The sequence below is a fragment of the Camelus ferus genome, unplaced genomic scaffold (assembly GCF_009834535.1).
Source record: "Camelus ferus isolate YT-003-E unplaced genomic scaffold, BCGSAC_Cfer_1.0 contig298, whole genome shotgun sequence".
In the NCBI taxonomy this organism is placed as follows: Eukaryota; Metazoa; Chordata; class Mammalia; order Artiodactyla; family Camelidae; genus Camelus; species Camelus ferus.
In genome coordinates, this window is record NW_022588414.1 from 1,037,405 (window position 1) to 1,049,737 (window position 12,333).

Here is a 12,333-nt window from a genome sequence, read left to right on the forward strand (position 1 = left end):
AGAGAGATACAGTCAGGGTCACATGCCTCCTCCTTTGAGGTAACCAACTTGACTTTTTGGTTGAAAGCTGTCTTATCATTAATAGGGAAAATGAGACCTTTTTTAAATTCATGAATTTGATATTAAATTTCCAATTAATCTAAAAAATGTTTCTGTAGAAAAATATCTACCTACCCTTTTTCATATACATTGAAGAAATAGTGTGTTTCCTTAGATTAGAACTTCATATGCCATGGCATTCTACTGGTAGTATTTTGGTGATTTTGAGAATCACACAGGAAATCTCTATAGTTTTATAGAACAAAATAGAGGAAAAGCAGCCTGAAGAATGAGCTTCTTGGGAGAAAGTGGTGAAGAGAACTTTAAAGTTATTTTTAACATATCTGTAACTAGTATTTTATTCTTAAAATCACTGTCTTTAAAAAACTTGGCACTCTTATAAAGTTAATACTCTGAAAGTATTGCATGAGGTATTTTATTTGTATTTTTAAATTACATTGTGTTTATTTCTTATTGGGTTGTTATATTTTAGATATTTATATTGCATTTGTTGTTTCTGCATTCTAGCTAGTCTGAAAGTAAAAGGAGATGCATCGTAATTGATAAAGTTTTGTTTGTTGTTAAGAAGTTTATAATTGCTTCATTTGATATTTTTCATTTTTAAAAACCTTAAGGTACAACAGTTGAATAATATGGATGAAGTATGTTATGAAAGTGTTCTGAAGCAAGTGAAGGCTGGACACCAGGTATACTTTATTTTATCTTATTTTTAGAGAATGCTTAGTAATTAAAGTTATTGATTTTTATGCTTTTAAAAATTTTCTTAAATTCTGAGATAATGACTCATGGGATTTCTATTTTAGTAATTTTTTGCCCAATGGGTAGCCATATAAAGCATGAAATATTCATAGATAATATTTTATCATTCCAATACTGATAGATCATGCTGTTTCTTTGCCATTTTTATTAAATAGATGAGAGAAGGATTTCATCCTTTACGTTTCAGGTTTTTTTTGCTTTGTTTTGTTGTTTTGAAAGCACCAACCTTATCTCATATCTCAAAATTTTTACTTAATTTTTTTTTACAGAATGTAAATAATTTGAATGTTATTTTATTCTTACTGGTTTTTTTTAATTGAAATAGTAGCAATTAAAATGTGTATAATAAAGTTTCATGTTGTTTGGAAATTAAGCCCTTTTAAATTCCAGAGTTCAAAATGTTTCAATCAGGATTGTTAATAAAAAGTAGAATGATAATAATTACTCACATAAAAGTTAACTATTGCCCAATTGTATTTGGTTCTTTGATCACTTTATTTTATAATGAGGTTTTTTTTCCTATGTTGTTAGCCTTCTCTGACATGTAAAATGAAATATTTTCTGGTACTTTGGTTTTTAAATTTATTTTAAGATCAATGAAATCTTTTTTTTTCAAACTATATCTTGTTTGGAGCCCCAATATACAAAACAAATCAAAGATGAATTAGAATTGAAAGCATAGAACACTGCCCACTTAGCATTCTTGATGCATTTTGCCCTCCTTTAAGTCATAGTTTTAGAATTCTAACCTAGAGAAAATGTCTTTAGTTTTAAGAATAACTTTTAAGGAAAAGAAATCATGATTAAATTGTATGAAAATATTAGTGACTTACCTTTCTTAGTGATCAGTAAATATCTGAAGCTGCTAAAATTATATTTATTATGTCATTGAATTTCTCAGCAGCCCCTGAAGTAGGCACTATTATCCTTATTTTCTTAGTGCACTGGCAAATCCAGGCCATATGAGTGTAGCATCTTGGCTAACCATTGTCTTACATCACTTTATTTGGATTTATTTTGTATCCCTCTTTGACCCTCATTAGAAAACTGCTTTGTGGTTTGCATTATTTATCATGTACAAATAAAGAAATGTAAAAGCCCAATATTCTTTTTAAAATCTAAATATTACCTCATACCACCTATTTGTTCTTGGTTAGGAGCCAGAAAACTTTTCTGTAAAGGGTCAAGATAGTAAATATTTTAGACTTTGTGGGCCTTATGTTCTCTTTTGCAGCTACTCAACTGTGCTGTTGTAGCATGAAAGCAGCCATGGATAATATCTGAACAACCAGGCATGGCTATGGTCTTATTAAAATTTATTTGCAAGAGCAGGCAGCAGATGTATTCGACTTGGAGGCTATAGTTTGACAACCTTTGGTCTAGGTTTCCTTATGAGATTTGTTTGAAGTAAGTGATCATCCTAAAATGCTATCTTGAGAAACTTTTGGCAGCATTTGATAGGAAATCTTAATGCAATATGCTGCATAACCAATGTTTGTACCTTCTTTGTGAAAGAACAGGATAAATTCAGTGTAACTAGGTAGATATTACCTACCACCATGGGCATTTTTTCCAACTTTTATATTACAGAAGATATAAACTATATTATTAGCTAAGGAATTTAGCTCTGGAATCTATAAAATCTATTTGTATATGCTATATTGGAAATATTCAGTAAATATTTCAATGTTTTCTCCATTACTTTTAAAAAAATAGACTTTATTTTTTAGAGCAGTTTTGGGTTCACAGTAAAATTGAGCAGAAAGTTTCAAGAGTTTGTAGACACCCTCTGTCCCCACACATGCAGAGCTTCCTCCACCATCAACATCCTGCATCAGTGTGATACATTTGTTTCCATCTATGACCCTGTGTTGACATGTCAATATTACCTAGAGTCTATAGTTTACATTGGAGTTCACTCTTAGTGTTGTACATTCTATGGGTTTGAACAGATGTGTAATGACATGTATCCACTGTTATAGTGTCTTGTGGAAAAATTTCACTGCCCTGAAATTCCTCTGTGCTCAACCTGTTCATCCTTTCTTCCCCTTAACCACTGGTTACCACTGATCTTTTCACTATCTCTATAGTTTTGCTTATTCCAGATTGTCTTATAGTGGGAATCATACAGCATATAGCCTTTTCAGATTGCTTACTTTCACAATATGTATTTGAGGTACCTCCCTGTCCTTTCATAGCTTGATCGCTTATTCTTTCTAATGACTGAGTAGTATTCACCGTCTGAATGTACCACATAGCAGTTGTGTACAGCTTTTATGCGGACACAAGTTTTCAGCTCCTTTGGGTAAACACCAAGGAGTGTAATTGTAGGGTCAACATTTATTAAACTACTTCAGTCTTTCTTCCATATAGTCTTACATTATAAAATACTTATTTAAAAAATAGAATACAGCCGTATCCCTAAATATTAGGAAAAGTAGCAGTTGTATCTTCTATTGTAGGTAGGTGGAAGTCCAAGTAAATGTAATTTAAAAGATCCTAGGAAGATTATATTCCCTTCTTTTTCTGGCAGAGTTCTCTCACTGTTACAAGGGTTAACTTGTCCCTCTAGAAATCATGATTTATAAAGTTCAAATGCTGGCTACGAGTGTTTTGTCAGTAGAGATTAGATCTTATTGCCAGTCTTTTCATTCTTAGTGTGAATCCATTCACCACATTACTTTTCAAAATGGAAACTGCCATAGGGCAGGCACTTGTGGTAGTAAATTCAGACAGGATAAAACTGGGATGCAGAGCTAGGTTCGCAGCACAGGTTCCTGTTTAGAAAGGACAGACTAGGTTGGGAAACCCCAGGGGAGACTTCAGGTCATCAGGGCTTACTGCTTTAAGGCAGGAAGAACACGGCAATGGAGAGCCTACAAAGCTGAGGCAGAAGTTGTACACGAGCGTTACCTCCCCACCTTTTGTGTGCATGTCATGGCATCTACCATTGCCAGCCTTTTAAGAATGCATGACCATCAAGCTGTCTCCTTCCTCTGCACTTTTTCCTGGCTAAAAATGCACTCTGGGTGATTGTGTAAGTGTGGTTACAGTTTAAGGGCCCACTGAAACTCTTTGGCATCAGTCCAGATCTGTGCTTATGTCCCACTTTCCAAACAAGAATTAGAGCAGGATAACCACAGTCGTCTTCAGGCTCTGTACCCTGATAAGTAAGGTTTAGGCTGCAGGTCTCCCAGTTTCTGTTTCAATGATTAGTAATGATGTTTGTTTTCCATAATACTTTTCTTCAGTTCTCTAGAAATACCTACATATCTCTTTACTTTTTTAACTGTGAAAATAAAATAGCAATATTAAGGAAAATTTTCATAATTCCAGTTATGTTACTATTTTTAACATTGTTACTGTAATTTTATACATATTCCACTAGTCCTTTTTTTATCCATTTGCACATGTAGCTTTTAATTTGCTCATTCAAGCTTTTTTCCTATTTTCAGCACTTGTTTATTTTTGAATTTTTGATAAAATAAATAATTCTAGAAGATCTAAATTAGTATTCTAACATAAACTTAATTTTAATTATTAGTTACAGTCCATTGCTAAATTATAATTACACTGTATATGCAGATTTATAGTCACTGTTTTCCTTAATGAATACTAAATGTTTTTTATTGTTTCTACATGGTCTTCACAATTTTAATGTCTATAAAAGAGAAAAGAGAATTTTTAGTCAGGTTCTAAGTTTCAGATGCCATGTAAGTCACTTCGGACTTCTAATCTTCACCATCCTCTGACCTAAGCATTATCTTCTTTTGTTAAAAAAGAAAATGAACCTAAGACATGTTAAGCAGCCTCCTAAGGTCACACAACTAGTAAAGGTTCGCACCAGGATTGAAATACACATCTGTGTTGATGAAGCCCACAGCATCTTCAGGGCTTTACATTGCCCCTTTGCCATTAAGCTGACGTTGGCTGTTCCTCTCATTATTGAATGCTTTAAATGTTTGCAACTTTCTGTTATTAAAGATAGTGTTGACGTAGTGATCATCTTTCTGCCTATTATTTTTTCTGTTGAAAATGTTTACTTAGGATAAATTCCCTAAAATAGGATTATGGCACAAACGGCCACATTTTGTGGTCTTGCCACATGATCCTGTACTGCATTCCAAATGCATTATAACATTTCTTTGTCATAGCAGACCTACAAAGGGTTTTATAAACATATACCATGTTCTTCTGAATAGTTTTATTAATGTAGTTTGATGTAAAGTTATGATCTGATCTATGTTTGCCACTTTGAATTTGTTTTACAATTTTAAGGCATATAAAACAGTTTGGTGTCTTACCAGTGAAATTTTTTCTTAAGTAGCAACAATTACCTCTAAATCATGATTATAGAAACTCATGCTTTACATAATATATTATTCATGCTTTCCTTTAAGTGTGCACTTACTTTTGATTAGAAAGACCTGTTCTTCCCTATGTTTTTTCTTCATATGTGAACCTGTGGTTTTTGGCCTCTATATCATTAAACTGTTTAATATAAATATGATTAATATAAAAGAGACTGGATAATAAGAGTTTAAACAAATGTAACACTTGGGAACACCAAAAAGCAAAAATGAAGGGGAAAAAATCACTTGTGAGTTCTACCACTCAGAGATGGTTTCTGTTAGTGTATGTCCTTCCATTTTTTAAAATGCATTCTATTCCCTTAATTTCTTACCTTTTTTTCTTAAGTATTCCTGTGGTTTCTTTATTTTCTCTATCTGAGAATACGACAGAACCATAAATAGAAGCAATAACATGTAAATAAAAACTTAGATTGAAGATATCATATTTAAAAAATTTAATCAGGGTGTTCTATTCAATGCTGTTTCCTTAGGTTTTGTGTTCCATTTGAACGGGTTCTACTAAGTAAGATTGGGTTATAAGGAAATGTTGTTGGTTAGGTTCCTAGTAGAGTGTCAGGTACATGGGAGCTCTGTGGTAGTTTCTTTGTGATGAATTGCTCATCTTCAAAAATTTAACATCCTTAGTGAGTTGGGAGGGATGGGAAGTATGAAATGTATCAGGACTACAGCCCATCAGTTGATATTTGCCTCTAGCATCACTAGTATTACAAATGCCCAGGCCAGCACCTTCAGATTGTAAGTAGTGGGTTGTTAAGGCAGCATTTTCGTCCTTTACATTAATATAATTATCTCAAGTAAAAAGCTATTTTACAACATAATTTGAAAACAAACCTCTATCTCTTTCATTTCTTAAAATTATCTGTGTTATGTATGTAACTTTGGGAAAGTTGCCCAAAACTAAAATCTTTTTCTGTTTCAGTCTTTTCGAAGGAATCGTTCTGTCTGTTTAAGTCTTCTATTTGCAAGTTGCTCTGCCAAGTACTGTTTGGCCTGTAAGTTCAGTTAGCTTGCTAAGTGGCAGCTTCTGCTGATTGCCTTTGTAACATGTCCAGAACTAAAATTGCAGTGTGGATACTTGGAAAGGAGGACTATTACACATTTTGATTTTGGAAGCTGAGGTAGATACCTGTTTCAACAAGGCTAGCAATCTTTGATTTAATCCATCACATGAGAATTGCTACTTCCCACTGGTCTTTGATTATTGAGGCCCATGTGGGAGTTTGTTTTCAGGGGCTTATAACCCCTCACTGGATTAGTTTTCTCTTTTTTATCTCTTTGAGGAAATACCTCCACTAAGGTGTAGTTCTCTCCTTTTATTAGAAGGTTAGCAAAGAGCTGCCCAATAGCATAGAGTTTCTGAGTTGTGTTTTTCCCCCTCATAATTCAAGTTGAATATAATGTTATCCCAGTCACGAATTGTCTTCATATAAGTTTTCAAGTGATAAATTTCAACAAATGAATTTGTGTGTATATGTCTGTCAGAAAATGAAGAATAGATAATTCAACAATCTTTTGCCTTATTCAAAAAAATAAGTCAGATTACATCTTCAATTATAGTATTCTGCCAAACTCTAATGGCTGAAAGGTCTAACTATATGTGCTTCATTTTAAGAGACTCTACTGTATAAATGTTTTGCTGTACACATAAAAGTACAGTAAATTGTGTGTGTGTTTGTGGAGAGAGAAAAACAGAGACAAAGACAGAAACACACAGACAAATAGAGAGCTTTGCTTCTGGAATTCAGTCATAATTATAACTAACTGCACATAAGTGCATTTTACATGTTCAGTAACCATGCTTTTCCTATAAGAAACTTAAGTTATTTTTTGTGGGGCTGTGTACCTCACAAACATTAGCTTTATTTTGTTGACCTTTAAATATATCTCAGCAGTTAGTGTATAGTAGTAAGAAATTATAAGTCATTCTATTCTAGTCCAAGAAAACAAATTGAATTTTCCTTGCTACCTCCTCATGCCCCCTTATCCCCACCAAGTAGTTTAAAAATTCTTCCTTGATTTCATTTATTTGTTTTCCTTCAGGTTGTTTAGTATTTTGGATTTTCTCTGTAGTTGTGGTTTCCCTAAATAGTTTAATTTTATCACAGCAGCTACTTTTCAGATCATTACTAAGAAGACTGAAATATGTGTCCATTAAAAAAAAAAAAAAGAACTGTAACTCTCAGGCAAATAAATACTTTTCATGCTAACAGTTAACAGTTTCCTCTTACATATAAAAATGAATTAATTGTTTCTCTCTATTTAGATTAAATTAAAATAGAGCAAGTTTTGTGTTCAAAAGCCATGCTGATACTCTCTGATCATACTATTACATGGGTTTCAATGTACCAATCATCGAAACTTGTGTGTTCACGTACTTAATAGATTTCATGTGCGGCTTTGTCTTAAAAGCATTAAAATCAGTAGGAGGCAGTTGTGTTCCACTCAAGCATGTGTGATGACAGATGGAGAAAATCTTTTCATGTTGACTTTTCAACAGTCATACTCTGCAAGACTTCAAGCTCTTCTTGGCTATTGGGAAATTAAAAGTTGGCGATTCAGCTTTTAATTCTGATACATCTGCTCAAACTAATGAGACGTCTCATTTGTAAGCTTCTCTTTGCGTTACCAAATGCAAGTACAGCTTTATCATTCCTGTTAATAATTCCCCTCCTCCTGTGTAACTCACAGAATGGGAAAATAATTGATGCCTTAACCCTGTTGAGATTTTTCTTGTTATACAAACTTTGTTACAGTGATAGGAAAAGAATTAGAAACTGCCTCAGAGAGATGGCATATTTAGAAGTTAACTTGTTCTTCTTTTACATTATCAAAATGTCAAGATCTTTAATCAATAGCTTCTGACTCAAAAATCTACCTCCAGTTTCAAGGATAAAAGGTTTTGCAGTGTTAAAGGGAAAAAAATATCATCTTCAACCTTGGATTAATGCTAAACATCAGCTTTTCTTTTTTCAAATGAATGTCTCTTCTCTTTCTTCATTGTTCGTAGGTTTTTAGTAGATGTTTCTGTTTCTAATAAGAAGCCACCTTTAAAAATCGACTAATAGTTATGGATTTATTTGACTTATTACTATCTGAAGGGAATTCTTTTTGTTTCTTAGGGTTGCTTTTTAGTTTATGTAAAAGTAATTATGTACAAATGAAAGAAATTTTACCATGCTAACTTTAATACTGTAACTTTCTTTTGGCCCTTTTGCCTAAAAATTTTTCTTCCTCCAGATTCAAGCAAATCTAATTTTTGATACTAACGTTTCTGTCATAAACTTGTCTAACATGATTTTATTGGTAAGTTATTTGAGTGCTTCTTTCTCGTCCCCTTCCCTAAAATTAAGATATATTCCCAAATGAATATAAGAGCAAGATTCTTAAAAGGGAGACATTTTAACAATTATTAGGATGAAAATTAAAGATATTTCTCCTTCATCTCTGCTGCTAAAGATGGCACTTATAAAGAAATATTTCTTGTTTTTAACTACAAGAAAATCTAAAGGAAGCATTCACTAAAACTCTACTTTTGGGAAAAAAAAAAAAAAAAAAAAGGGCCCTCCCCACCCACCAGAAAAAAGCTCTGATGAATCTTTTCTCAAATTGAAATTTTATTATCCCTCCTTATTTCACAGGCAAAAACTGGTTTTTAGTCCTGTTGGGTTCTCTATTTTACTTTTTAATCAGTATTAATAGTGTTTGCTTACAACTTTTTTTTATCGTCTCTCTATGTAAGATTTTAGCATATCTGTGTACAGCATTTAATTAAAGTGAAGGCCAAAACAGGGTGTTGCCATCATAGAAAGAATTTCTGTTACGACATAATGAAAATTCATCAAAGAAAATTTAATTATAATTATATATTTAGCAGTCAAAAATTTTAAATTGGACAGTGTAGCTCGGGAGCAATAATTTCTTAGCACTGTCAGCTGCTGGTTTGATCCTGTGATCACTGTGCTGCATATTTCAGTCATGCCTAGTTCAGAAACTTGGAAAACACTGTCAGCCTAGGCCTTCTGCTGTTCCCCTTCCAAACACGAAAGCCAGAGAGGGTTTTAGCTACATATTAAGGCAAAGCAAAATTTGATACATCTTTAATTTAAAAAACATTTTTAAGGCAAAACTCCCTTTTCCTCTCCCTTATGAGAATAAATTAATCAGATTACAGAGAAGCTGCAGAAGTGGAAGTAGGGGAACATGCTGATTTTTCCTTTGTGCCTTTCTTTTCTGGCTCTTGTGACATAAAACTCTCCTTGTTTTCCTCTGTCTTCTAACCTCTTTTGGCATTCTTTTTCTTTCTTTGTAGCTTTTTCCTTCTTTACCTGACTTATTCCTCGACCCTTTTAAAATTTAGCACTCTTTCTTGTATCATTCCATCTCAGCTATGACCTTTATAGGAATAACCCATATATTTATGTTCCCAACCCAGATCTCTTCTCTGAGCTTTTAGACCCATGTTATCCTGACTGGCCTCTCCTCTTGGGTGTCACGAGTATAGTATGTCCAAACCAACTAGATAATTTTCCCTCTAAACCAGTGGTATTTCATCCATTATTCTTTGGTTCAGTAAATGTCATGACTATAGATTTAGTTCCATAAGCCCAAAAGCTAAAAGTCACCCTTGTCAACTCTCTCCTGTGTTCTCATTTCTAATCCCTCATTAAAGCCTGTCCATTTAATCTAGGGGTCTCTCAAATCTGTGCATTTCTTTCTACCTCCTCCTCCTTTTGCATTATTATCTCTACCACCTAGTCCAAGCAACCGTCATGTCATCCATGGACTGCTCCAGCTATCTCTTAACTGCCCTTCCTGCATCCATTCTGGCCTTCCTCCCACTGTTCTGTATACTGCAGGGTAGCTAGAATGATCCTTTCAAAATATAGCTTCAGAACAACACATGAATACTTAAAGCTCCTTTAAAAGGGCTCAGGGGTCCCTGTATTGTTTGGCCATTACCGCCTTTAATCTTCATCACATACATGTCTCTCCCTCATTTCTCACTTCCATCTTCCTGGACTTCTTTTAGACCCTCATCATAGAGATACTCTTCCACTTACTCCTTAGCTTTGGCATAAATTTTGTTCCCTCTGCTTCACAAAGTCTTCCTTATTCTCTGCTTATTTGTCCTCTAAAAATCCTTCAGATTTCATCTTTCTTAGAGAAACCTTTTTTTTTGAACCTCCCTGACTCTTTCACCTCCCTGTCTTGAACTACATAATAACAAGCATATGTCTTCTTCCAATTTCATCTATAGTTTTACATTTTTCCTGGCTGTTTTTGATTAATGCCACTTTTCAATGGAAGATGTAAGTCCCATAGGAAAGGGGCTATCTCTAACTTTGCTCCTCATCATATATCACAGCCTCCCCAGGACCTGGAGCACAGTTGGTGCTCACATAGTGTGTGCTCAATAAGTGAATGGGAGATGTGGTAGTCTTCATAAGTTTGAACTTATTTTTAAAGGATTAAGGGGTAGCCAGCTTCAAAGAAAATCAAAAAAATAATAATGATTTCCACAGTAAGCCGAATGTCCAGACTGAGGGGAGAACAACCTGGAGATGTGGACTGACATCAAAGATTGCTTTGATTACCTTCTTAAGTAAGGAATTTTTTTCTCCCTGTAGTCTGTAAAGATCAATGAAAGAATGTTGGTGTTCTCCTTAAAAATGTTTCATTACATACATTTACTCTTAATATCATTTCATCTAGTTATAGTCTTTTTTGTTAGAAGTTAGAAGTATTAAATTATCTCATTTTCTCCTAAAATAAAATACCCATCTGACTTAGCTATTTTTCATGATATAGCTATCATTTGTGCCACTAGTTATTTTAAGTTAATATATTATTTCTTTCTTTTATTTCTATTCATTAAGCCCTAGAGGAGTAACTTTTGAACACTTTAAAAATTTTACATTTTTAAGAGAACAGAGAAAAAGTTCCATTTTTCTGAACTATAGCCTACCATTAGAGTACTCAATTATATTCTTGAAATTATGTATATATAACAGTTTCTTTATTAACCTTGTAATGTTCTCTCCAATGGCAAAAGGAATACTTTTTGATAAGGAATATTAGTATTGCATTTTTCCTTCACTGCTCTTGACATTACTTTTTTCTTAAGTCTTTGAGGATTTTCATTACTGAAGTTACAAGCTCTTACAGCAAGTGAATCAACACAAACATGTAAACATGTAAAAAGAAAAAGCTAATGAACTTTCTTCTAACCTTGCCTCACCCCAAGTACCCTTACCCCTGAAACTATTCAGTTTTTCCCTAGTACATACAGTCATACACAAGTATGTACATACCTTTAGGCATTTGAGTTTTTTAAAGTTAGTTGGTAGTCAGTGATTCCTGGAATTATGGCAGAAATTGATTGAACACATGGAACAGTTTGTCCCAAAATGATGTTTAGAAATTTTGAGGATATGAACTAAGTTTAGATCTATCTTCATACACCTACAGATCTTTAGCCAAAAGATCAAAAAAATAATACTGTGCATAGTCTTGGAATAAAATTGGAAGCAGTACAAGTGGTTTTATTTTCCTGAAACTGGTTTGCTTTACATCAGATACATGGTTGAACAGCAAGGAACATATATAAAGATTTGAACCTGGAAAGCAAAGCCTATGCTCCATCCATTTCATCTCATCCCCTTCATCTGTTATACAGTTGTATATTATCTCTGTTTTTATATGTTGGATCAGTGTAACTCCCTTATGGAAGCTATCCACATTTCTATCCATTTTCTCACTCTCTGTGTCTTCTTTGGTGCCCCTGTTCATATTTTAAATAGCAAAATGTAGGGATAATACAAGTTGCTTTACCCTCTTACTTTGTTTTTTTGCCATATTATTATATAATTTTCCTCTCAGTTTGTTTTGTTTCACACCTCTAGAATGTCTTGCATAAGAACAACTATAACTATTGGGTTTTGCATATATTCTTTATGTATGCAGCCAGTGTATAAACGCATGTTTTGCAGGAAAAGAAAAGTTTTGTTGAAAATAAAACCTAATTTATATACATGTTTATTTTATACTGTTATTTTAGTTATATTGTTTAAATGACAATAATAATATAGAATTGGAAAGTGCTAAAACAATGTTTGACTGCTTGTAATCATTTTTCATTTAT

General features: G+C 33.3%; 1 protein-coding gene across 3 annotated transcripts in view; it reads left to right on the plus strand.

Moving 5' to 3' along the window:
* Positions 1–12,333, plus strand: part of ASCC3 (activating signal cointegrator 1 complex subunit 3) — a 301,506-nt gene that overhangs the window by 139,649 nt on the left and 149,524 nt on the right. For all 3 annotated transcript variants that reach the window (XM_032476218.1, XM_032476216.1, XM_032476217.1), the window contains exon 13: positions 675–746. In XM_032476218.1, coding sequence (XP_032332109.1) covers positions 675–746 — 72 coding nt within the window. The remainder of the gene's footprint in view (positions 1–674; positions 747–12,333) is intronic.